The sequence below is a fragment of the Hylobates moloch genome, unplaced genomic scaffold (assembly GCF_009828535.3).
Source record: "Hylobates moloch isolate HMO894 unplaced genomic scaffold, HMol_V3 SCAFFOLD_16, whole genome shotgun sequence".
NCBI classification, from domain to species: Eukaryota; Metazoa; Chordata; class Mammalia; order Primates; family Hylobatidae; genus Hylobates; species Hylobates moloch.
Genome location: NW_026652291.1, coordinates 70,332,585 through 70,360,387, shown reverse-complemented (window position 1 = coordinate 70,360,387; position 27,803 = coordinate 70,332,585). Strand labels below are relative to the sequence as shown.

Below are 27,803 nucleotides of genomic sequence, written 5' to 3'. Positions count from 1 at the left end.
ATCCTAGCAAAAGTCACTACATACTTTTGTTCTGGTTTCACCTTTACCAGGTGAGAGCCACCATGAGTTCAGAACTGGTCTCTCTCCTTTCCCCCTCTCACCTTCAAAGTCCATTCCCTCACTTCTCCTCAGCAGAAGAGGAAGAGATCACCCTACTTATTTCTCAGGTTCACGCCTTTCACACCGTCAAGCTTATTCTTCTGAGACCTGGGTTCAATGAGGATCCCTCTCTTGAGCCTTTAAATATATCTTTCTATACACCCCAGCTTCTCCACTTAAAGTTGCCTCAGCTTAAAAATGAGATCCATCAACACTTTCTCTCCCTCAAACTACTTTTCACCCTCCCCTTGGTCCCTCCATCCACCTCACCTCCTTTCTTTGCCACCAAACTGCTTGGAAGAGAGGCCAACATTTCTGAATACATTTGGACTTCTGGCCCCGCAAGCCACTGCATTTTGGCCCCAGCCTTCACGGGCGCTAGCCAATGACAGTCAAATCACAGAAATCTTTGAACTGATGGGTCTGATGGCTTTTTATCTTTCCTTATAATATTTTAGCTTTCGGACCCTTGACCACATCCTTTCTGAAAGGCTTTTTCTTTGCCTTTCCTAATGACAACTTCTCAGGGTTCTTCCTCAGGAGGATACCAGCCAGGTTGCTTTCTGATCATTTGTGCTGTATCGTATATGCTGCCTTCTCTTCCTCTGCCTGTCAGTAAACTGAGATTTTCTCAGGCTTCCCTTCTCAGCAGCTTACACTCCCTCTTTCTGAAATTGCAGGTTTTTCCTGGTAATCTCATCTAATTCCTTTGGGTCCAGGTATAATTTTTATGCTAACCACTTCCCAACCTGGAACTTTGAACCCAACCTCTCTTGAGCTCTGAAGTCTGTCCATTCAACAGATGTCCCATGAGCTTCTCAAATGCCACATGTCTAAATCCAAACTAAGTTTTAAAAATGTACTTCCTTCTTGCTTTCCACCACATTTGATTGGTCACCATGGCATTGATCTTATTGGAAAAAGGCTTCTCAAGTCCATCCCTTTGTTTTATTTCCACTGGTGTGCCCTAATGTAATTACCTTTCACCTCTTTTCTGGACTATTTATTAGTCTTTTAATTGGAGGGTGCTTTCTATCCTCCATTTCTTTTTAGCTGGAATTACTTTTTTCCCTAAAGCACAAATCTAATATTGTACTTTTCCCTTTAAAATATTTTACAGCTCCTAAGGGTCTAAAGGAAAAATTCCAATTTCCTTAGCTTACTCTGACACCCTTTCCAAATTGGCCAAGTCCTAACTTTCCAGACTCATCTCTCCCATAAGAAATAGCTTTGCATACATGCCACCCTTTGCCTGGAATGCTACCTTTCCCTTTCCTACAAGGAAAATGCCTTTCAAACCCTGACCAAAAGCGTTACTTTTTCTTCAGTAAATTCTTTGCAATCTTCTCCAGGCGGAGTTAGTCCTCCACATTCTATTTTCATGATTTGTAGTGGATCTCTCTATTGTGACCATGACATTCAGTATTCACTAAAATACTTGAGACTTATTACTTGTAGGTCATCGTAGCTTGGTTGCCACGTCTAAGGCATCTTGCAGAAACCAGCTCCTTAAGGGCAGGAACTTGCCTTAGTTATCAATAGCCTCAGTTTCCAGCACAGTTTTTGCACATGTAGGTCATTCAGCAAATACTAGCTGAATGCTGGCATGCATGGATGCAATTAAAAGCGTGGTGAGTGTCATGGGAACCCTGGGTTTGGACTTGTTTTATTGATTACTTGGCCCTACTATTGAATCTTGGAATATTTCTAATAATGTTGAGTATCAGAATTTTCAGGTGTATCTATATAACTTTACTGATGTTTTCACAAGTTCATTTACACCATTAGCATTGTGAGAATACCTTTTTTTTTTTTTTTTGAGAAGGAGTCTCGCTTTGTCTCCAGGCTAGAGTGCAGTGGCGTGATCTCGGCTCACTGCAACCTCCACCTCCTGGGGTTAAGCGATTCTCCCGCCTCAGACTCCCGAGTAGCTGGGACTACAGGCACCCGCCACCACACCTGGCTAATTTTTGTATTTTTAGTAGAGACGGGGTTTCACTATGTTGGCCAGGCTGGTCTTGATCTCTTGACCTCATGATCTGCCCGCCTTGGCCTCCCAAAGTGCAGGGATTACAGGCGTGAGCCACTGCGCCTGGCCAAGAATAACTATTTTATGGCTCTGAGCAGGATGCTTAATTGTACCATGTCTCAGTTTCTCTTAACACATAAAACGAATAATTTGACATGCCAATTACGTAAAACCATCTAGAGGTAACTAGCATTACTGGTTAACAATGAGTGCTTTGGAGTCAAGTGGGCTGAGTTTAAGTTCGGCCACTTCCTTGTCGTATGATCTTGGGCAAGCTATTTAACCTCTTTGCCTCAGTTTCCTTATCTATAAAATGGAGACTGTAATTGTACCTAACAATCGTTAGGATTACAAACCTTAATTTATTTAAAGTACTTAGAACAGTGCCTGGCACAGAGTAATAGCTTAATAAATGTTAGTTAGGGCACTTGTTCTCAAGTCACCTGCTTGGGCCTCTTCCAAGCGTCCTTTCCTTTCTTTCTTGTTCTAAAGCCTTTTAAATTAAAAAAAAAAAAAAAAAGTTGTAATTACTGTTAATTACGAGGCTATAAATATGAACAGATAAGGCTCACAGAATGATTGAAATACCTCACAGAGAAGGCACCAGGAATGCACAAGTCAATCATTAGAATAATAATACCTCTGAATTGGTTAGAATTTTATATGTTTTCTGTGTATTTTCTACTTTTTAGACCCTCAGGCACCCTATGAAAGGTTTGGGAAATATAATAAATATGAATTGACTACGTGTAAGTGTCTAGAGTCAATAAAATCAGTATTTATTCTAGAAAATGAAATACCCTTGTGAAAAAGAAAGTCAGTCTGTCCTTTGCATTAGCCCACAATAAAAGGGTAACGATGAGGTATTTGTGAGAACTCAAGTTATTGACATCACTGACCTATAAACATATCCCCTTCAGCATGATATACAGCACTTCAGTACTCTTGTTTTTGTATAATTGCTATTACCAAAAGCCTTTCAATTTCGAGTGCTCAAACGAGAGCAATTCATATTTCAGATAATCTGCCAACAAGGAAAACTAATTTCAAAATATTTGATCATAAAAGTTGTCCTCAGCTTGTACAGAGATAATTTAGTCAAATAATATCAGATAATCTGAAAGCAGTCTTAGCAGGAAATTGCTAGGGACGCCATCTAAGCAGCCTCTTTTTGCACTTATATAAATGTACTGAAAGTGTAGGAGACTTTGACAGCCTGCCATATGTGATTTCACTCCATAGCCTACCTACTTTACCATCAAAAGTTATATCCTTTGAAGCATTGCCAGAATTACTTTACCCCAGTAGATATGCTAGATGTGCCCTTTAAAAGCCGTATCATTTCTTTTCTACTCTGACTAGTTCAGGGTAGCATCTGCTCAACTAAATTCCTTTGAAGGTTAAAAATAAAATAGCCTACTTCGCCAGGCTCCCCTCCCCCAGCCCTACCCCAGTGCTTACGAAAAAATGTCCAGCGTTGGATGAACTGCAGAGAGCACACATTTTAAAGAAGAAGGAGCCTGAGAAATTGCCCTTTCGTTTCACACTTAAGAAAAATGAAGATTCAAGCTGCTCCAAGGTCACTGGCCTGACTAGCAGCAGAGGCAAGACCAGCACCAGGTCTGCTGGATCCCGGTCCAGAGCCCTTTCTCCTGCTTTTCCGAAGACTCAATGTCTAACAGACAAAAGGATCCAGCCAGAAACTGACAATAGGAAACACCACCAACGGAGTGTCTTAATTTTATAAACAGAATATGAATGCTTGGATTTCATCTCCAGGAAACATTTGCTTTTTAGAAATACTCGTACTTGGCAATCTCTCTCCTCAGTACTGCTGACAGTTGCAGTCAGTTATTACACTGTTGTGACTTGGAAGCTGATGCCCCCAAACAGCTCAAAATTAGTAACATCATGATTCAGGATTGTCTGTTTTCCCTTCAGCTTGCTAATCTATGCTTCTTTTATAATTATTTTAAAAGGCACTATCTGATTTCGTGAGCACCGCCCCAGGTGTTCTAAGTGATAATGAAAGGATAAACATATCATCCAGTGTCACAGAGCAGTTGTGACATTTTAGAAATATCTTCAGTTCAACTCTTCTAATTTCCATGTATGCTACAGCCAAGGTTGCAGGCCCGTGTTTTTACTAAAGAGCTGAATGAGTCCCAGTAATTGCATGATTTACTTGTCTGCTCAAGTGAAAAGGTTTTGAAATGTAGTGGAATGGCACGGTCCTTTCTTGGTCTTTGCAAACCCGGCAACGTCAATTTTAATTAATGAACTGGAAAAATTATGGGTTTTTTTTATTATTATTTCAGGGAATTGGTTCCTAGTCTCACCTCTTATTTTCCTTGAATTTGCATCTTCTGTCCTCAGGGATGTGTAGACTTTTCTAATTCACACAGATATGTAGACAGGACATCACAAGCATGCAAAACCGCTGCTGCACAGCACTCTGAAGTGACCCTGGACAACTAGACTGAACAGTCGGATCGTGTTTTCCTCTTCCAGACGACCAAGCTGCAAGCAACATTCCCACTGCACTTGGCAACCAAGGCTAAGGAGATCTGTGCTTACTAGGAGGGATCTCAAAAAGTTGTCTGCCAACAGAATCTCATTTTCCATCCTCATTTCTGATTGATCTTAAAATGGAATGCCTCTGAATACTTTAATTTTTGTGCCTCTCTCTCTTTCCTTCACTCCCTTTTGATTTTGTAGATTAGATAACAATCTCTGTATAGACATTTAAAGCCCAAAAAAAGGAACTCACCACTTAAAGGAACACAAATACCCCACCTGTATTGTAATACAAATAATCTCTTACTTAGTCATCTGGCAGGTTTTTAGCCTTAACATTTCTTAAAGCAAGGCAAGCCTGTACATTTTATGGTAAAGAGCCAGATCTTTACCATAGATAGAGCTAGCACTATCATTCACGTTTTCTGGAAATATTTCTGCATCGCCCCTATTTATAAGGACAAAAACGTTTAGTACAAATGTTTTTTTTTTAAGTTCGTAATAAACACCAAGTTTAACAATTAGGGACTTTAGCCAGAAAGAAGTATCGAAGAAAGTAGAGTAGGAACAAATACGTGAAGGTCAAGGCTATAGAATAAAACTCAGAGGTTCAGGAAACCATCCCCTAACTGCATGTTCCTTAAAGCCTTAGCGCGTTCGTAGTGAAGAACCAATTTTTTATTGTTTCCATGGCAAAGCAGTGCTAAACAGGATTACCTGGGGTGCTAAAACAATGTTTCTATTGGCGAGAGAAGGCCAAGAGGGAAGGGGTTTCTTAATATAAAGCTTGCTTCTCCAAAACCTAGATGGAAATCTAAACAGCGTCTGTAATTCTTTACCTGATACCCAAATGCATATTACTGACATACTTCCTAGGTTCACCAAAACCCACACAGGACCCACAGGTATCTGTGTTACCTCTGCCAAGGGCCTGGAACTGCCCTGAAAACAGCCAATCTAGGCCATATTTTTTCCTTCCCAGGGAAAACTTCTTTCTGCATACATTCTCTTGCTCTCAAAAAGTTTGCATAGTTATTGAAAGTAACAGATTTAATCTGCCAGCACATTAAAAATTAACAGCATCAGAGAAAGTTTTTGTCTTATTATTGAATGTGGTAAATTTGCAGCTGTAGGAGCCTGAAAGGAGGAAGAGACGCCCAAAGGAAAACCTGGTGTGCTGCTTTAGTGAATCATTTTGGAAATTATTTATATCTATAGATAAAAATGCAGTAGGCACGAAAACCATATCAGAGAGAAACAAATTGTATGCATTTATAAACATACATAGGCATGTGAATAAACACATATTTACACAAAAATGCATCAAAAGATACTTTAAATAATTCAACTGCTATCAGTCTCTTTAACAATGATGATTTTAAGAAAAAGAGATTATATCTTTGGACTGTCATTCCAAAGAAGGGAGTGAGGATGAAAGATAAAAAGCCATAGGGCATTTGTTGTCTAAAACTGACATCAATTTTCAGGTTACCAGCCTAGTTCTAGAACTTATGCAAAAATCTGAAGTCAATTTCCTTATTACAGTCCTACTGAAATTATCACTGAAATTGTTGCCATGTTACTTCTGTCATGAAAAAACCATATCTTCTTATGTAAGAGCTAAAACCCAATATAGATTGAATGTGTATGTGTAGAAATGAAATTTGGATTTCACATGAATTTAATGATTTTATGACCTCCTTCCCAGAAGGTCAAGTTATTTCTTATTCTTCATATGAGCAGTTTGCATTCACTCATCATTCTTATAGGGTCCAAGCTAACTGAGAAAGGATAGCCGGCTTAAGTGTAGAGGTATTATTTTGCATATATTGCCTATATAAGCACCACATTATGGACAGAAATTATCTTTACTTTCTAACATTGCATAATAAAATAAGCCATTAAATTAATGCCATATAGAAAATACTGCTTGTCAGGCAAAGAAATGTATATTGCTTTCCAGAAAACCAGGGACATTACATTGCCAATGCCTGCATGAATAATACATGGGTTAATTCAGAAAAACACCGTTTCATTATTTAAAAATGAATAAATTACAGACTTAGAATGATGACTAAATTTTCTTAATCTTACTTTTGCTCAGTGCTCTACTTCAAAATGAATCTGAAAATACTGTTTAATCCACACAAATAAAATGAACCAGCTCCTTACAAAGCATTTTTTTTTCTGACTTTAGATCTCCTCAACTATAAAATGAAGAATACTCCGTCTTCCTTTTTTTGTCTTGCTCACTTTAAGTCCAGAAATTAAGAAGCAATGTAGGTTTTCGATTCATACGTTTGAAAATGGTAAGCTTATCTTGAATTATCCTGAGATTCTATGATTCAGTCTAACAAGAACAGCTCGCTGTGCACAAACTTCCTGTGTTTTAGCCTCACTGTCTGGAAAAATATGTTCAAAGGAATAAATAAGAATAACATGATTCTCACGTACGATGACGCACATTTCTTTCATTTTCTTTCACAGATAGTGGTCTACTCTGAAGACCTGTTAAAAATCAGTCCCATTTGGGCACTGATGAAAGCATGAGGAGAGAAAGAAATGCACCTGTAATAAGAAATTAATTTGGAGTTAAAATAAGTAAAACATCCCCAAGCAGTGCATTTAGGCTAAGCATAAAGTGACAGCCAGCAGATTATTCTACCGATTTCTAATGCTGGAAATTCGGATGGCATTTACTAGCATAACCTTTCAACTCTGAGCACATCAATAGAGGCCGACAGTGGCTTGAAATATGATTCCTTGCAGATAGCATATCCTCATTCATCTGACTGTGCTGCTCTGTGCTCCATTGCACAAACAGCATCTCACCCACTTCTGAGAGGACACTAATAAAAAAGGCATCAATTTTCAGCTCTAGTACTACTGTGATCTCTTTATATGTTCGACATCCAACATTAAATTAAAATGCTGTTATAAATCCTACTTTCTGAATCTGGAATGAGTGTTGGGTTTTTGTCGCATGAGACTGCAGCAAATCTTGTCAAAAGCAAGGAAGCACGTCTTGTTCACTCAGAATTAATGTTGTGGATGAAAGAAGGAGGTAAAAGGGGTTGAATATGGTGAACTGAGGGTGTCAGAGGCAGTGGGGACTGGAGCTTCAGGGTGCCAAACCAGGCAGGGTATTTGCTGCTTTCAAGAAGTGGCTAATCAAGAATTGTAATTATCAGCGACAAGCTGTGTGGCAGGAAGATTACTGATCAACAGACATACACATCCACACATCCATACATATCAACAGAAAAATTCTAGGCATAAAAAAATTGTCGATTATTCCCTTGTGGAAGAAAAATACTTTCCAAACACCAACGGTCCTGAAGAAGCCCTGTGGATTCTATCAAATCTCTGCAAAGAGGCTGCCATTGGGATTCAAAGCCAAATAGCACAGGTGACATGCTTTCTGGGCCTTATGTCATTGTTACATAATTTTAAGGTTATAAGGGAAATACCTTAAATCACTGGATTGCAAGAGAATAATATTATTAGATACTGACATGTATGACTTAAGACAGTTTCAGAAGGGTTCTATGTAAAAATGACAGGGGAGGGAGGAAAAAAAAACACCCTGCAACTACAGAGAAGAAACTGGTTAGGTTTTTCCATTCTGCTCAAGGTGGCGATGCATTATAGGAGAACATTAGGGATTTTTTCTACTCTTTCTGATAAAAAGATCCCTGCCAATATAGATGATCACCTAAGAACTATGAACTAAAAGGTATTAGGAGCTTCAACAAAGATACAGAGCACAGAGCTGTATTCTTCTGCATGGCTCATTCATAATTATGGATGAAATAAAGAGGCGTGTTTGCCTATTTGGAAGGGTGGGGTGGAAGGAAAAGGGGGAAGAACGAGCAGTTCAATATCTGGATCGAACAGAGGAACTTTTTCCCCCAAGGATCCTGCCGGGAGGAACCTTGACATGCACAAAGTCAGAACGTAGACAAAGTTGCCCTGGTGAGAACGATAAGGTCACCCGTGGGATTGCTGAGATTATCTCTGTCAAGCACTCGGACAGCATGCAGTCAAATGATGCATCATGCAGTCATTTTCGGGGGGGAAAAATCAATTTCTTCACCAGGTCGCTATTTGCTTTTCAAAGTGCCCTTGTAGGCCTTCACCACCAAGCATTTATCAATTTAAATGTTGTAAATTGATAATGTGCCACTGTGCCTTGTACTGTTTCTGAATTATTTTCATACTTATATTTTCTCAATAGTCTCCAAATCCTCAGAGCTTCCACATTCAAAAGGGCATTTTTCTTTGTTACACCCAGAAGTGATGAACTTTTTATGATTAGTATACAGGAGAAAAATGTAGACTTGCTAGTTGGGGTGGCAGGGGGGTGGTCACGAGCTGCAGAAAATTATATATTTTTCTTCTTTTTTAAAAATTAAGGTATGTCTACTTGAAATATTTTGAAAAGGGGGGGCCATAAAGCAGTATTTGCATTCATTTATTAAAACAACTCCAGTTATCCCAGCATTGAATACATTTAGAACACCAACTGCAAAAAAGCGAACACTTGGCTCCATCATTGTCATCCCTCTGCTGTGTTGAAATAATACCTTTTTTGTCTTTATATTCCAGCTCTCTAAGATGTAATGATGCCAAACAAGAAAAACAACTTGTAAAGAAAGCTAATGTCTTTTTTTTTTCAACCCCACTAAGGAAATATATATGTCTTTTACAAGCAGGGAAGTAAGAGTATTAGCCACAGACTAACCTCAACTTGATTTGCATTGAAAAACACAGAATGGAAGAGCGAGGCTTGCACTTTGGAAAAGCAAAAGAAAGACATGGCAGTTGCAAAGCATCTTTAACCTCCAGTGATTTATTGGCCCTCGGCCAAGTTATCAGGGGAATCTAATTCTTCTTTATTATTCAAATAAACCACATTTGGCACCATGGTTCCCTTTCAGAATAGCTTCACAAATAGACTGAGATCTGTCATTTATTTGACCTTGTACTTGTGTGCTGTAGCTGTAATTTTATTTGCCATTCTATATAACAAATGCAGAGAAATCTAAAATATGGAGATGAACAACAGGATAAGGAAAGGAGTTTATGTGGCAAATATATCTGCATGGCTTAAAAAATATACCAAATTTAAAACAACCACTTACCCCCTTTCACCTTCACCTCTATTAACTCTTATTATAATCTGCAGCCACCCTGCCCTTTTCAGCAAGCTGCCTTGAATCAAGCCAATTTGTAACCTTGTCTGCAGCTACCTTCTGGCTGGCTTACAATAGCCAGGAAATACCTTATATAAGGGTGAGGACTTGGTGAGAAAAAGGGAAGTGACTCATTACGTGCACGAGGGGACTGGAGGCAGTGGGGGGTGATTAGAACACATTTCAAGAGAGGCTTTAGCTGGCACGTAGGGTATTTTCTAATGATATCACCCCATACAATGTGTAAATTTCCTGGCTTGCTCTAGATCTCATTTTGTTGTAAACAGGACTCTGTATTAACTTGAAAGCACTTTGCTGGGATAGGTGTGCATCAGAATTATCCTGTCTCACCTCACTTTCCAGAAAAAATGTTTTCAGAGGATGTAAGTCCAGTTGTATTCTCTGGTTAACTGAATCTCTCATGTCCTCTGCCTCTGGGAACGATAATGTGAATTTCTCAGGAGGGCTTAGAAGAAAATGCAGGATGTGAGTATGGGTGAAGGAAAGCCGATTTGAAACCATGTAAACCACCAAACTAGCCAATGCTATTGTGAGGCCTGGATGCAGGAACAGAACATCGCTCTCCAAATGGTCTTCCGCACAGCTATGGCTGGCAGGGAACGGGCTTCTGCCTGCTTATGAGATTTGTAATTCGGGTCTTTGTGTTTGCTGTGTAGATCACGACAGCCTTGCTGTGAATATGGACTCCAGTGGAAGCAAATCAATGTCATAGTCTACAGGTTAGCTCTTCCAGAATCGTACATGAGATTTTCAGATTTCAGTCCCAGAAAAACTTTGCTTTCCTTAAGAAACAATGGTTTTTCATTTTTGATGGTTTACTGGATTTCCCTTTTTTGCTTTGGTTACCATGAAGCTCATGGTTAAATCTGAAACTTTAATAAAGACCATGTATAATAAATGGTCTTTTTACGAGCCTCTGTTTTGTGTTTTCCTACTATGTGGTAACAGTTTACCTACTTTTGCTTATCTCCTTTTCCTTATTCCCTAGTTCTATTTTGACATTATTTTTATCATATGTGTTTATGTAAGCTATTTCAAATCCTTTGTGGAAAGAGGAGAGTATAAGCCAACAAATAAATATTTCTCTAAGCTTTAAATCCGATATCAACTAGAAATATTTTTTATTTATCATGTAAAGTCTCTTTTGGATTCTTTGGCGATTAAGCCCCTTACATTTTGGAAGAGATTTCATAAACGCTGGCTATATATCATTGCTACATTTTCAGTGTTAGGGAACCCATTCTGTTTTCTTAATTCATTTTCACTTCTGCCTGTTCCATTATAGCTAGAAAGCAGAGCTGTCATGAACAGCTCTGAATGCCATCGCCAGGTATAAGAAGTTATTTAGTCTCTATGCAAGCCAAACTCAGCATCAGTATGTGGGAATCTTCCTTTAAGATAAGGCCTCTTGGTGAGTAACTGGGAATCATTTTTATACAGGAAAGCAAGTCAACAGTGCATACTTCTATAACCTAAAACCACTTCTTGGATGTTGTTAGGTTAAATATATACATCTCGCCTCTCTCTCTCGCTCTCTCTCTCTCTCTCTCTCTGTGTGTGTGTGTGTGTGTGTGTGTGTGTGTATGTATGTATGTATGTATGTATGTGTACCCGGCAAAGTCAAGAGGACTGTTGAGGAGCTTCAGAAATCATCATCACTTACTCATTCCCATAATTACAACAAGATGAGAATACTTTAAAGAGAATACCCGGCACGCACATGCCCTGGACACCAGGAGCTGTCCCACCCAAGGGAGTGTCAAAGAGAAAATCTGCTCTGGCTGTCTCTATCCCCATGCTACACAACAGAGCTCAGTAGAAGTTTCCCTATCTTGTTTTCTTGTGAGCCAAAAAAGAATCCTAATTCTTTCCTGAGCATAAGCTGTTTTAAAGCCACCACATTTATGTACACACTGAAAGAAAATAACACTGAGGAAGGGATATCTTGAGAGCTGGCAATACAGACATAGCTATGCTCTGTAACAAACTGACGTGCTCACAGTCCTCCTTAACAATTTCACTGGACAAGTCTTTGGTGACAGAGCTACACATTGTCTTTATTTAATAAAACTATTTGGAAAGGAAAGGAGGGTCCATAACTTTACAGATTCCTTATCACTGTCTAGAATTTGATGGAATAACCACTTAGCCAGAGTTGTAGAATACAAGCAGAGCATTTGGTTTGCATTTGATTAAGAGTGTGTGTGTGTGTGTGTGTGTGTGTGTGTGTGTGTGTGTGCGCGCGCACGCGCTCATAAAAGAACAAATGCTTAATTGACTTAGAGTATATTTACTTTGTATATCATCCCACAACCCCTAAAACTGAAAAAGGGCATTGATGAAACTTGGAAAGAGTTGCGTCTTGGGGACCTCAATTTCCCTATTCGGACTCAGAAACTTAACTGGGTTGAAAACTCTTTTCCAGAGTTTTAGCATAGAATTTTTTTTCCCTCACGCTTTGGGCATTTAAAAACATATCACGTTCTTATCAGATTATTTTCATATTAATGCAGGACTATACTTAAGCTTTAGTTTTGAACTCTAAATACATAAATTGGTATACACAAAAATCACTTTTACATACATAAATTGTTATGTGCAAAAATCACTTTCTACTGATTGACCTCTCATCAATTCAGTTGTATAGTGCTGCCAAATGAAGGCCCATGTCTCCTATCTCATAGCCTCTACCTGCATATTTGACAGTTTTCTGCCAACACTGAACACATCCACCACAGGAGAAGAAGGCAATGGCACATTTTGGCCAGGGTCTGCCCCTGGATAAGTCAAGATGCTGACTACTGGTACGTGCTTTAAAACCCATTATATATAAAAGCAATGACTGATTGCACAGAAATTGCCAGATACTGTACCATGTCTACACAGTTGCTTTATTTCACAGAAACGTCAATTATTTGTCTCAGATTATACTTGATGATACAGTAGAAAAGCAGCTAAATAAAATACTTTTAAGGAGAAACCAGCATAGGGTTAAAGCCAAATTTTTCTTGAACAGATGATATTTCAGATGGCCGCACTATTCCAGATGCATCAATTTCCTTGAAAATCCAATCCATATATGTGCATATGCTGTGCTGGCAGGAGGACTGACTGAAATGGCCAAAACCCAAGAGCTAATATTCTTTTGGCCAGAATAATGCAATTATTATTTTCCTAGCTATCAGTCTAAGCATACAGAGCCATCTGTTATGCAAAGCAAACATACACATCTCAATTACAGAAAATGCAGTTGCCTTGACAGAATTTGGATTACACCACTAACCAGGGCTGTAAAATGTGTTTTGAGCTAGTATATAATGGATGCTTTTCAGGAGTTCCCTAATTAGCATTTACCTGCTTAAACTAATTATTCATCCTTCTTCTTTACTGGCTTATTAAACTTTGCTGGATACCCTGCATGAAACATGAATATGTGCATTGCAGAACAACAAACAGTGGTGTTTCCAGTTCTATATGGTAATAACAACATCGCAACATGGTGGCTCACCAATTTCAAAATTGAAGATTCTCAATACTAGGTCCCGGACAGATTAAGACAAGGCTTAAAGTCTGTTAAAGGCTATTACAAAACCAGATCTTTCAACAAGATACAAGAATACTAATACTGAGTTAACAAAAGCTCGGTTTCTATCATTTGGTTTGCTAAAGTCCACATAAAATAGAATTACTCCATACACTATAGCTGAGAGCTTGCATGTTCTTCAAAAAGCATTAACAGACCAGACCCTTGTTTGGATTCTCAACAGTAAATAATCAAATTTGGCAGTGTTTCTCCTCCTTCCCCAAGCCTCCTTACATGCCAAATATCTCTCTCTATTATTTTCCAATGTCTTTCTTGATTTAGCTATTGCCCGGCAAACTCACTAACAGCCGAAAGGGTCCAGCCTTGCTGGATGTCTCCTTAGAGCTGTGCCAACTTTCAGAAGCAATGAGTCTGGGGTGGGTCCTGCTTTAAAGGAGAGAGACAAATCTTTATCTCTAGCTTCAAGGGGCAACTGAAAGAGCGGTAGATTATCCAACTTGGCAGATCATCACACACACACAAAATCCCTCCCACCGAGGCAGTGTTTTCCTCATGCCAAACCACCAGACGAAAGGGGTCAAACTCAGCCAATCACCTGTATGGGCACAAATACCCAGATGTTCAGCATTTTTATGGGGAAAACATCTGGATAATTAACTGAATTGCAAACCTTGCTTCAGGATATTTTGGCATTCACTAGATGCAGCCCATGTCTTGGAAGTCACTGGAACTTAAATTTTTGTGTTCCAGCAGAATATCGAGAAGTAACATCCAGGATTTTTGTCCCTGGCCCATCAGCCTCCATTTTCTTTTCTTTTACCCTCCGAAAAACACATGTGAGCAATTAAATGGCAAATAATGAAAAGCTATCTTATTTTACGAAATCATCTTTCAGCATTAGGAAGCATTTGCAAAGGCAGCAAAATATATCCTTGCTGGAACCCTCCCTGCAACACATTTTAATGGTCTCTTTCAGCATTTCTTGACTCCAAATGACTCCTGCCATTGTGTCAGCTCCCAGGATAATGCAGGGTACTCCATAAACATCCAGTAATAGGACACAAGGGAAGCACTATTAGTGTGTCCCTCTCCTACTGGGCACAGAGGTTTCAAAGTTCAAAACAACCAAGGGAAGAAACTTCATTTGTTCTCAATAAATTAATAATGATCCTTGGGGGGTGGGGAGCGGAACTAAAGTTTTTGAGCACAAGTTTATTCTGAATGTTCAACACTGACACACAGGTTTCTCACTGACTTTGAGAGAACAGTCAGGTAAAGCCATTAAATAATAAATTTGATAATTCACTTGAAGAAGGAAAAACATGAGGCTGAAGAAGGCTTCATAATCGCTGCCAAGAATCTAAAATTGTTTTACTTACTTGTGAGAGGCCTAGGTAGATGGAGACTGTTTCGGAAATGTATAAAAATTTTCCTTCTTGATTTAGTGCAAATACAAAGCCATCCAGGGACTGCAGGAAAAAGAATAAATATACAAATAGATTAATAAATATAAAGGATGTAGATTTAATTAGTCAGGCAACTGAGAAAAAGCAATACATTGATTTTTTTTTTTTTTTTTTTTTTTGAGACAGAGTCTTGCTCTGCCTCCCAGGCTGGAGTGCAGTGGCACGATCTCGGCTCACCGCAACCTTCACCTCCTGGATTCTCCTGCCTTAGCCTCCTGAGTAGCTGGGACTACAGGCATGTGCCACCATGCCCAGCTAATTTTTGTATTTTTAGTAGGGACAGGGTTTCAGCATGTCGGCCAGGCTGGTCTCGAACTCCTGACCTCAGGTGATCCACCCGCCTCAGCCTCCCAAATTGCTGGGATTATAGGCGTGAGCCACCGCGCCTGGCCACGCTGAATTTAAGACCATTTTTTCTCCGTGTTTAACGAAAGTCCTAAGATCTTTTAGTATTGCATTATACATGAACAAATTAAATGTCTGAATTAAGACTGAAAGCTTTCTTTTACTTCAGGGACTTATGTCTCTGTCATTTTGATCAAGATACATTACATTCATGTACAAAATAAGGTCATGCTGATTTTATGAGCTGTTGCCTTTATTTTTTTTGGATTCAGTGGTTACTGAGATTAAATCAGCAAGATCCTCCATTAAGTAGTTGAACGGGAATAAAGATCGTAACGAAATGAAAGAAAAAAAGGCTTCCTATATCAAGAGCAAGTAAAATCACTACTTGCACTACTATGAACATCAACAATTTGCTAATTAATAAGGAATTATGCCTTCTTTACTCCCAGTGCCCATTGTGTTAGAACAATAGGAAATGTCAATACATTAAGGGATAATGTTTATGGGCTACAGTCTTACAGACTGTAATCCTGTTTTGCAAAACTCTCTATTAAAGTTTTATAGTGACAGTTCCAGCTTCTATCACAACTCCTGAAATGGAACAAAAGAAGAAAGAATAAAGAAAGAAAAAGGATGCTACACATCATCTGTAACTCCTAAAACCTCAGTCCACTTTCCAAATGGAGGGTTGCATTTTCAGTTTGATGAATGGTGTAAATCATCATGAACTCCAACTGCAATATAGCATTCAAACTGAGAATAAATTTGTATCACATTCTTGAAATCCAGTGCATCCTACAGCCTCTGTCATCCGCATGTCTTTTGTTTTGCCTTATATTTATTTTTAACAAGGTAGATTGCACAAGTGCTGCTTGCACAGGAAAAAAAGTTTTTAAATGTGAGTGGTGTTAAAAAAAAAAAAAAGGCTGTGAATTTGCAAATACAGGAAACCCACACTAGGAACAAGGTATGTGAAAACACTAAATTAATGACAAAATTTGTAAAATATAGAAAGGTGGAAGAAGTGTGTAAATTTAGTTAGAAACATGTGCCTTCTCAAATCCTAGCAATAATTTCAGTCTCCTAAAATACTGAATTTTGGGGGGAATATATATTATATATATTCTTATGTATGTATGTATATATATGTATGCATATAGATACACACACACATATATATGTATGTATGTATATATAAAATTTGGATTTTCTGCCAGATACAGTGGCTCATGCCTGTAATGCTAGCACTTTGGGAAGCCGAAGTGGGCAGATCACTTGAGACCGGGAGTTCAAGACCAGCATGGCCAACATGGTGGAAAGCCCATCTCTACTAAAAATACAAAAGTTAGCTGGGTGTGGTGGCACACCTGTAATCCCAGCTACTTGGGAGGATAAGGCACAAGAATCACTTGAGCCCGGGAGGAAGAGGTTGCAATGAGCCAAGATCATGCCACTGTACTCCAGCCTGGGCAACAGAGCAAGACTCTGTCTCAAAAAAAAAAAAAAAAAAAAAAAAAGTGGATTTTCCTGTTTCCTAACCTCTTTTCACTGCCCCACTGGTCGGAAACTGTGGATGACACCCAATCCCCTCCTCTGATTTCTTGGGTTCTGAAAACAATTCAAAAGTCACATTATATTGTTCCACTAAAGAGCAAATTACATGATAGATGAGCTTTTAGCTACAATAATACAATAATGCCAACTTACATTTATTAAGCATTCTGTGCTAAGCAGTTTGCACATATTGTCTCCTTTAAATTTCACAAGTACTATATGAAGTTATAGTATTATTATCCACATTTTTTTTTCTTTTTTTTTTTTTGAGACGGAGTCTCGCTGTCTCCCAGCCTGGAGTGCAGTGGCGAGATCTCGGCTCACTGCAAGCTCCGCCTCCCAGGTTCACGCCATTCTCCTGCCTCAGCCTCCTGAGCAGCTGGGACCACAGGCGCCCGCCACCACACCCGGCTAATTTTTTGTATTTTTAGTAGAGACAGGGTTTCACTGTGTTAGCCAGGATGGTCTCGATCTCCTGACCTCGTGATCCGCCTGCCTCGGCCTCCCAAAGTGCTGGGATTACAGGCGTGAGCCACTGCGCCCAGCTGTTATTATCTACATTTTATATAGAAGGAAATTGAGGATTAGTGAAATTAGGCAACAAGCATATTCCTAGTTTGGAGTTTAGATTTGAACTTTGGCAGTGGGACTTAATAACTAACTATACTTCCTTCCAATAAAAATAAAGATTCTCTAACTGACATGTGTGAATTAATGAAAAGGTGAATATTCACAACATTTCTGTAATTAAAATATTTACCCTAAGAGGCAGCCTGTACATCTTAAACATCGTCCCTTGTTTTTGAACAATTTGTGTTCAAACGATAGAATCCTTTCATTGTGGGTAGAAGCCAGAGGGCAAGTAGGATGGCAAGAGATTACTTAAGTTACTTCCACAGGAGGTGACCAGGCCACCTTTGCTGCGAAATAGTTTCCTAGAACTAGCTTTTGGGAATAAAATGCCGTCTAAGGGAACTGGGCTCCTTACCTTTGACAAAACTGCCAAACCCTCTGCAGCCTTTTCTGACAGAGCCTTTCAAGTGCAGGATGTAGCATAGCGGAACCTCACTTTGAACCAGTGCAAGGGGAGAGATAGTTCCTTCCTACAAGTTTGGGAAGGATCTAATTTCAACGTATCTTTACCTCAAACAAGATGTCTCCTGAGGATGACTCATGAAAATTAGGACCCTCCCCTTTGTGACTATTCCCTTGGCTCTTATAAAAGGGCTTATTAGGTTTTCCATTCGACCTGATAGCCATGGCTTGGTACACAAACACAGAGAACTGTGTAAGTCATCTTCTCAAATTTTAATATGTCATTGTCAGAGCAACAACACAAAGAGAGATCACAGGAGAACTTCTAAGGACACAAGGGACAGTTGGAATCCTGGTTGGGTGCAGAAAGATGGACTGATGAAGCTGGTGTGGGGATAATCTCCTATTGTTCTAAATCTTCATTTTACAGAGGAGGAAACTGAGGCACAGAGAGGCTAAGTGGCTGGACAAGATCAGATGGCCAGTTAGTGGCAGAGCCAGGATTAAATCTTCTTCACTCCCATAAAATTATTAAAGCATTTATGGCATTGTATGCTTCTGGTTGGCTTACTCAGCTCTCGACTAGAGAATTTCTGAATCACTCAATTTCTCAACAGTGAGGCAATGCCTTATTTATCTTTCTCTAGCTGGCACCTAACAACCACTCAATCAAGATTTATGAAATCCAGTTCTACCTCCATGCTCAGTGCTCCCTTTTCCTTATATCACAAATACCATAATGACTAGTAAGGATGGAAATTATTTTCTTGAGGAGTCCAGCTTATGGACTTAGATTACTTACAGATTCAGATTCCACAGATTTCTACTATGGTCTGGGACACCTCCTGATATTTAGAATAGAATGGATTCTTCTATGTCCTTCAAAGTACCCAGTGCTATTTCTGAATAGATGTGTCATTTGCTGTCTACGCACATCCTTTACTTCCTCACTAAAGGGGATTGTGCTTTTTAACATGAGGTCCAGATTTCACGTACTTACTAAAATATTTGAGGAGGTTTGGGCACCATAGCAGGGTAAAAGAATATCTGGAGGCTAAACATCTGATGCTATTAAGCAGTGGCGATCTAAGAACTGGCCAGTTTTGTTTGGCAAAAACAGAGGCTTCAACACATGTTCCAATTTCCTGGTGAGATTAAAATGAGTCTATGTCTACATGACACAAAGACACCCAGTCAATTCAATTAAAAATAATGGCCAATTTGGTAGGGGGAAAAACAACTAGTTAAATCAGTTGTTAGTCATCACAGAAGTGAAACACACACACACACACACACACACACACACACACACACACACCAACAACAACTGGTTAATTCACCATATTTTTCACTTTTATGCTTATCGTTTTGGTCAATTATACCTATAGTCTGAGATCAATGCCCATATCTCAGACTTGATTACCTTTCAACTAAAAAATGGGATATGAAGTCAGGTCTAAAGTGGATTGCCAAGGTCACTTTTCTCATAGCCACTACCTTCTGATTCAGGATTGTCTCTGCTATAGTTAGCTGTATGTTGCCACTTAGAAAAGTTTGAAAGGTTGCATCATTGTTGGTTTAATTTGGGTGTTATCAATTTAAAAAGGTGGGAGGAGGAAGAAAACATTCAGTCAGTTAGTCTTGGAAACCAAGTGTGATTAATCTGAAAGTTCTGTGGAATTTTTTTAAATTTTGAATCAAGAAAGCTATTATATACTGCGCTGTTCAATCACTGCAGGCTACTTTTTAATTTTTTTTAAACTGCCCACTGTTTTCAACAGGCGCCAATTAAGATTCTGGGGTCAAAGGGTTAATTACATCTTCTTACTCACTATGTAGAATTTTCTGATTATTAACTAAGGTTGGATTAAGATGAAAAAGAACCTACACAAATGTTAATGCTAGTCCCTCCTCAAGAAGATTTATTAGAAAGCCATGCTGAAATCTATCTGCTTTCCTCAAAGCAGATGGAGAATGAAATCTTAGAAGAAACAGTAAAACAGACATTTTAAAGACATGCAAGTATCTGATTTATCAAGACAGTTTTCTTATTACTGAAAACAGTTCTTAGCCATCCAGACAGGGCTGATCGGAGATTTCCTTTGTCACATCCCAGTAAGTCTATGAGGTACACATGCAAGAAGTGAGGCTTGGATACAGAAGTCAGGAGTTACAGCATCTCTGAATAATAACGCCTGTAATTATAATTTATATCCCCTGACATTAGTGTAACATATAAAGTGTAAGGCATAGTTTCTTAACCCGAAAAGCTGAATGCTTCTAACGGTACTTGTCAAATGATGAGGTTATTTCCTTACAGGGTATGGAACTAACCACAGGTTCATGACTGAAGGTATACTAATGTTTAATGCATTGTGCTAAATGGATTTATATTTGTCAAAGGAGTTTTGCCTCTGCCTTCCTTTTTGTGCATATTCCTCTGCAGCCAAATTTCAGAGTGACATCTTACCATGGTGCTCCTTTAGGGACAAGTTTTGAGTATATAAGCACTCTGAAATTAGTAGTTCTTTGACATTCCAGTACAGAAGGGGGAAATATCACCCCAAACTCTTTTCCTATGACTTAACTCCAGTTAGAGAGAAGAATTACCAGTAGGCTAGGTTATTTTAATGACAGATTATTTTAAACTAAGCCTTCACCATCTGTTCCACCCCCTAATTATGAATGCAAAAAGAACATATTTCACAATTACATCAGTAAAAAAGTAAGATATACATGATTTAAATGCATGCATGTGCTCCTTGTCCAATGTGCCATGCATCTGTGATGCTCTTCCAATTCAGGCTCAGACTGCAGAGAAAATGCCCATACGTGATAGAGTACAATCTCTGACATACCCAACTTTCCCTTCAAACCCAGAGTTCTTCACTGTTGTGACATAACTCTGTTAGGACAACAGCGGAGCCTGAATTCGGGCACTATGCATATCAGACATTAGAAGTGAGCATTTTTATAGCTGCTAAGACAGCTTCGCTGTTAATAAGGAGAGGCTCTGTGAGAAAACTGCCTCCATTCCCTAAGCAGTGGGTTAGCCTTGGGAAGAAGTGGGTCTGCCCTTGAACCATATGAGAAGCCTGGCTGGAGAGTGAGGACAGGACTCCACTGCCTATCTTTCCACTTTGTTTTGGCAGCAGTTAAAAGAGTTGGAAAGAAACAAATATTTCTTAAATGTTTTGGCCTTTTGATACAATTGCACTTTGATAGCGTTCATTAAAATGCCATATTGCCCTCCGAATGCACTCAGGAAGTGATGCTATACTGCTGAGGCACACACATGTGGACGCCCAGCGACTTCAAGGAGAACCTGGATGGTGCCCAAAGTGCCCACATGTGTCTGTTTATGGGGAAGAAAAAGATTCACAAATTGTGTCTTTGCAATCTGACTTTTAACAATCCAGCACTGTGCAGAAACAAAAGCTTTATTTTCAGAAATAAGAATCTAAGTCAAGTATATTTTCTCAAAGTGGATAAAAGCACACACATCAAAGGTTTAGGCTTTATTTAACCCTTAAGAATCTCTAAGAGCTTTCTGTTCCTTCCTTTGCCTTTCAGTGAGTCAACTGCACAAAGGATAGCATAGGTTCATACTGTCAGGTACCAAAAGCCACATGTTTCCCAATCACAACACCAAATTGGATTAGTTAAATTTGACTATTTTTCTACTAAAAAATAAATCCAGAACAGCAAACTGTGATACCTCAAAACACCTTTTGTAAGGGTTTCCTACAACGTGTAAATTGAAACATCTTAGGTGAGAAAACAGTTAAGAGCCATAGATGGCCTCTCTTCAGTCCTTAAAAGAGAGGCAGAAGAATAAAGAGGCAGCAGAATAAAAGGAGAGACACAGAGCTAGCAAAATGTTAAAACATGAGAAGAACAAAGACACCCACTTTCTGAGCAAGATGAGGTTTTACTTCTGCTCCTTAAAATTCCATTTTGGGGGAGCTGTGTATCAAAGTGCTGAGCTTTTTTCTCTGCGAGGGATGCTAGTTTAGGCTTTACTTCCAGCCTTGAGGGATGCAGATTTATTGATTTGAACATCCAGCCAAATGGACAATAGGCTCTGGTCAAAAGACAGTGACTGGCTTCTGAGCCACAGGGGCAACTCCACATTACCTCTGGTTTGTCCTAGAGGAACCGGGGCTCCAGTTGGGGCACAGATGAGCACATGCTCCTTTTGCCTCAAGGAGAGGATTCCAATAGTTATTCTAGAGCACAAATATTCATTGCAATGCTACATCTGCTTTGCATACATGTGGTATGTTAAATTACTGAATGGTAGACTTCCGAATCTATGGGCTCATTCCTTATTGTGCTTCTCTCTCATTGAATTCAGAGTTCTTTTTCAAGGTAGAGGAGGAATTCCCACCTTGGCAGAAGTAATATAAACAATACATTGCATTGCTCCTGAATGGCCTAAAAATGTCACTGCTTTGCTTTGGCTAGAAATATATGCTGTTCACTCACACGCGGGTACCAGGTGTCTTTCAAGTTGTTGGCATTAAAAAAAAAAAAACAACTGAAAGAAAAGAATAAATAACAACTGTTTACCTTACATCCTGTCGAATATAGACTACTGGAAAGTAGGAAGTGGTCTTCATTATGTACATATTATATATGAATCAAATATGCTGTTACACATATTATATATAATATATATTGCATTTATTGTTATAGGATGTCGTAAACAATGCTCAGTTCACTCAGTATTCACCAGGGAAAAGAAAAGGAAGCAAATATTTGTTAGTTACATTACATAGGTCACATGTGAGATAGGTATTATTTAATCCTACTTTGCAGATGAGGAAACTGAGGTTCAGGGAATTTAAATCCATTGCTCAATGTCACGTAACTGACATGTGGTAGAGCTGAGAACAAAGGATCCTTTGACTGCTTTTCCCTCCCACTGCTGAGACTACCTGCTGGGTATTTTAGTTGTTTCACACCTCGATATAGCTGTGCGGAATCCATGCCTCTTCCAGCATTTCTTTCCACACAAGTGAGTCTCATGCTTTTTCTGTTTAGAAAACACCTGTTGACTGCAACAGAAAGCACCTGTTGAGCTCTTATTATGTATCAAGCCCATGACAGCCTGAGGTTCACAAAGGGGAGTGAGACAAGGTTCCCAATCACAAGCTGCTTTCTTAAAGAAGACTCATCTGTGGGATCCAAGACTAAGAAAATGAATAAAGTTGAAAATTAACTTTATAAAACAGAAAGCCCCAAGGCAAAGGCAGTTTCCAATTTAGGATACCCTGAATACACAGCGGGGACCCCTGGATGACTCGGCTCCAGACCTCTTGTAGGTTGGTGTTGTTTTGGGGAAAGGCATGGAGTGCTTGATTTGGAAAACATGCAGTCAAAACACCACCAGACTTTGAAGAAATTCCCATGAGTTGGAAGAAGATCCTAGAGCCCAGAAGTGGACAGGAGACCCTACAGATGATAAATAATCCCCAGTAGAACGACATTTCCAAATAGGCAGCTGGTATGTAAGACTGGACCACACCACATACAAGCTGGCCAGAATACTGATCTCATTTCCTGTCCCAGAGTTTTTCATTCAGACTTATATGTTTGTTTTTTCCCCCTTTTCTGGTAGTATATACAGACCATTTTATATAGAAGTCAGTGTGAAAATAAGATAGACTACAGAAATTTATTTTATAGTCATATTTACCTGAAAGTACAGCCTCACTTACCTGAAAACACATCCCTGATGTTGGCAGGGAAAACCACAGTGCTTCTGTTATGGCTAATTATGATATGAACCTGACTGTTTACTGGGCAGTGGGTAACTTTTAAAAACAGGCTCTTAAGACAAAATAATAAATGCTTTGTACAGGTATTTCTTTAGGTAAGGAGGTTTGTGTCGGGAGTAGTAACAATGATTAAAGAATCCCTTAATTAATTTAGAATATTAAAAGACCATTTAGAGACCGCAGACACTAATCTGGTTCAATCATGTGTTTTATTTCTAGGAATATTTTATTTGTATCTCTAAAGAAAAGGCATTAAAAAACATTTGTACTCAAAGGAACTTGATGGTTACAAATATAGTTCAGAAATTCTGGTTGGGGATAATTCATGGGCCATGAAACCCTTCTATGTTAATTTCAGGAAATAATTGTAACTACGTTCTTTGCTCTTTATTTTATATATCATTCATATAATTAACAATTAATTTTTAGTAGAACCACGTACAGCTATAAATATGATGGGCTGATAATAGAAACTAGTATTTAGTTCCTGGAGTCAACAATGCTTAGAATTGTTTTTAAAATTTTTTGTGAGTAACTGCATCTCCTCTGGGTCCTTCACTTTACAATACTGAAATCTTTACATTGGTTTTCTGTGAATTCCAGATGCTTAGAGGCTATGTTGCTTCACTGCCTTAGCTCCAGAATTTAGCTTCATATGAAGCAGAGATACATATTTATAGGGAAGTTAATTATTCTGATGGAACTGAGACCTGGTCCTGAATGATCTGTGGATAAACAACATGGTTTACCGTTTGCTATGGCTCGTGACTGCTTTGCTAACCTTCTTTCAGTTCACAGTTGGCTGCTGAGTCTAGGTGAGAAGGACCAGCGTACGCTGCCTGTCCACAGAGCTCTCATCCTATTCAAGGCTCCAAGGAAATGGAAATGCTTCTGCTTTTATCCCCAAGTGCCAGACTATGTAACACATGAGAAGTAAAAAAGATTATAGATTGTTATGGTTTGCTAACGTACTTGCATATATCCAGAACATAACAACTAGTATCATAAGAAATCTTCATCAGTGATGCTCTTGATGGCATCCTTCAAAGTAGAACAATTCAGCTTGTGAAATTTGCTAGGACCAAATTTGCTAGGTGTACATCAGATGACAGTCTTAATTTATACAATTAAAAGCAGTAATGCTTACTAGGGAGGCTGAGGCAGGAGAATCGTGTGAGCCCAGGAGTTTGAGGCCAGCCTGAACAACATAGTAAGACCTCGTCTCAAACAAAACAAAACAAACTCCAAATAACAAAAGAAAACAACAGTGGTGCTTGGCTGTATTGATCCTGGCTGCTCCTCTGTGGTCTAATTCAGGAACAGAATGAAAGGACTGAGCTGAGATATGGGGTTTTTGGTGTTGGTAATTTTGTGGAACGATTTAGTAAAGAAGAAAATCAAATTCTGGTATTTTCCACTGGCTTCCTAAAGTGAATCTTTTGTTGTTTGTTTTTTAAAAAGTGAAAAGTAAAACTGGAATTTTCCTCCTCTTTCTGATTGTACTTCAATGACTATTCTGGCTGGAAATGAATTCAGTGCTATCACTGAAGAGGGATTGGCCATTCATTACTTGAATTTGCAAGATCAAAAGGTGATTTCACTGAAATCTCAATGAGTTTTAATAGGAATCATGGGAATGAAGTTGTCTATAAAGAAGGTAAGTATAACTAACTAAAATATGGAAATAATGTCTAAAGTGACTGCCTTGAAGGTAAATGCAGATATGTTAAGGTGATTTGAAGAAGGCAAAGAATGTAACTAAACCATGGAAACCACTGTGCTGACCATCTCTGTGCCTTTCTGACCTACCATATCAGACAGCAAAAGATAATAGACTCACATATCTTCTGTTTTAGCCAGCTGATTGATGTATCAAATAATCACTGTGATTTTTTTTTTCTTTAAAATAGGCACTCAGCCTGTAATCCTAGCACATTAGAAGGCCGAGGTAGGCAAATCGCTTGAGCTCGGGAGTTTGAGACCAGCCTGGCAACATGATGAAGCCCTGTCTCTACCAAAAATACAAAAAAATGTAGCAGGCTCTGGTGCCACATGCCTGTGGCCCCAGTTACTCAGGAGACTCAGGTGGGAGGAATGCTTGAACCTGGAAGGCAGGGGTTGCAGTGAGCCGAGATTGTGCCACTGCACTCCAACCTGGGTGACAGAGTGAGACCCCGTCTCAAAAATAAAATAAAGTACTTGCTCAAATTTGTTTAAAAAATATATGAAAAGGTGTACTTCAGTACTGTCTTGAAGTGAAAGGTTTTTTTTTATTTTATTATTATTATACTTTAAGTTTTAGGGTGCATGTGCACAACGTGCAGGTTTGTTACAACTGTAATGTTTTACGCAAGTAATAGATTGTGGGTATCAAAAAGCAAATTATATCTAGTACACGAATTGTCACTAGATGGTCATTTTTTTCAGACACAGATTTGTTCTATACATTTTGAGATGCCTGGACATTTGGTTATAAATAAATATAAACATGTTCACATATGCTCCTGTAATTACTAACTGGGGATGAATCATTTGTTGGAGCTAATAATGCTACCATATACATGTCCCAGGGCAGAAGAAAGTGTCAATAGCTTTTGCCCAGATATAGCTTTTCCTTTCCCTCTGTTCCAGAGTGCTGTCAACACATGTGATCTCTCCCTTTCTTGGGTTCTTTAGGTGAAGTCAGAGGTCAGTAGCTGGCATCTCAGCCAACGAAGGGCAGACCTTGTCATTCTGCTTTTTCCTAAGCAGCACAGAGTGTTAGCCTGCTGGGAAGGTGTAACTTAGTGTGCATTTTGAATTGGGCCATTTGGAATAGATTGCCACAGAACACCTTATATCTACTTTTGCTACAGAGCCCTTATCACCTAACACACCTGAGTAATCGCTGGGTAAAGTGCTTTCAGTGAATTAGGACAATATGGTTTACTGAAGTTGTATAACAGCCATAGCATTACACATCCTACAAGGGATTTGCTGTACCAATAATCTAGGTTATGCATGATCTATTCAAATACACTGATGTGCCAGTCAAAAGTAATTCCAAAAGAAATTTGGAGTTGGTCATATTGATAATTCGCTCACTAGAAACCTTGAATCAATAATCTCAGTATAATTCTAATGTGCACAATGATTATTTACCCACTCTTTTGTCTTAAATAGCTGAAGATGTGTTAGAACAAAAATAATTTAAAAATGGATATATTACACCATTTACTACATTTGATGAATGAAGGTCTACATCTCAATGACTATTAGACTTATTAAAATTAGTATACAGAATTGTAGACTAATTGTAGACTAAAGTGGCCTCAACCATATATAGCAATAATGCATTTAGCCACAACTGTCACCTCTTACTTAGTCTTCTCAATGTTCGATGTCAAAGGCATCCGAATTGCCAACAACAATGGTTGTATGAAGGGACAAAGATACTGATTAATTTCCAAGTATTATTTTTTCACTTGGCCCTCTGCCTGATTTCTTTTAAGAGCTGGGCACATGAACTAATACTTATTTTCATTACTACAATGGTAGTTATCTTAGTCTAGAATCAGAAGACGACAAGATGATCAACTTCACAGTTGAGAAAATTTCCGCAAACTCTTATACAAACTTGCAGAATATTTTGAATGAAGTCCCAATAATTTAAGAAGAATGAATCCCCCTTACTACTTTTGCTTAGACCTAACTTAGATTCTAAGTAAGTAGCAACCTCCCTAGACAAATGACAGTAGCCCGAAAAAGTGAGGAAGTATAATGTCAGATGGTATTGCCTGCAAAACGACAGTGCACGGGTTTGGGACCAACTGTCTTTGTGCCCCTTCTATGTTCTTATTTTAGTCCCCTTTTCATATTTTTGTTTCTTCTTCACTTTTCCTTTCATCTTTTGGTTTGCATTTTGCATTCATCCATTTAGTGAAAGAGGGGCTGATGGCTGCAGGGAGAGTGCAAACCGTACTTCGCAGCCAATGTTCCCATAAATCCTACACTCAATGTATTTGTATGTGAACCCAGGGCAGTGAACCAACTCTGAATTCATTTATACATCTGACTCATGGGTATGTAATGATTACTGACAAATTTTGAAGACCAAGAATGGCTCTGAATTTGTGTTGGATAGTGTAAATGTTATAGGGTTGAATATTGGGGATACACTCCTTTTGCCTCCAATGAGATTTGCTCATTCTAGCCTTGACCTTTCCCAACAAG

General features: G+C 38.9%; 1 protein-coding gene across 13 annotated transcripts in view; it reads right to left on the bottom strand.

The window, feature by feature from the left end:
* NPAS3 (neuronal PAS domain protein 3) overlaps positions 1-27,803 on the bottom strand; it is an 821,658-nt gene that overhangs the window by 229,408 nt on the left and 564,447 nt on the right. For all 13 annotated transcript variants that reach the window (XM_032179491.2, XM_032179492.2, XM_058429730.1 and 10 more), the window contains one exon: positions 14,785-14,874. In XM_032179491.2, coding sequence (XP_032035382.1) covers positions 14,785-14,874 — 90 coding nt within the window. The remainder of the gene's footprint in view (positions 1-14,784; positions 14,875-27,803) is intronic.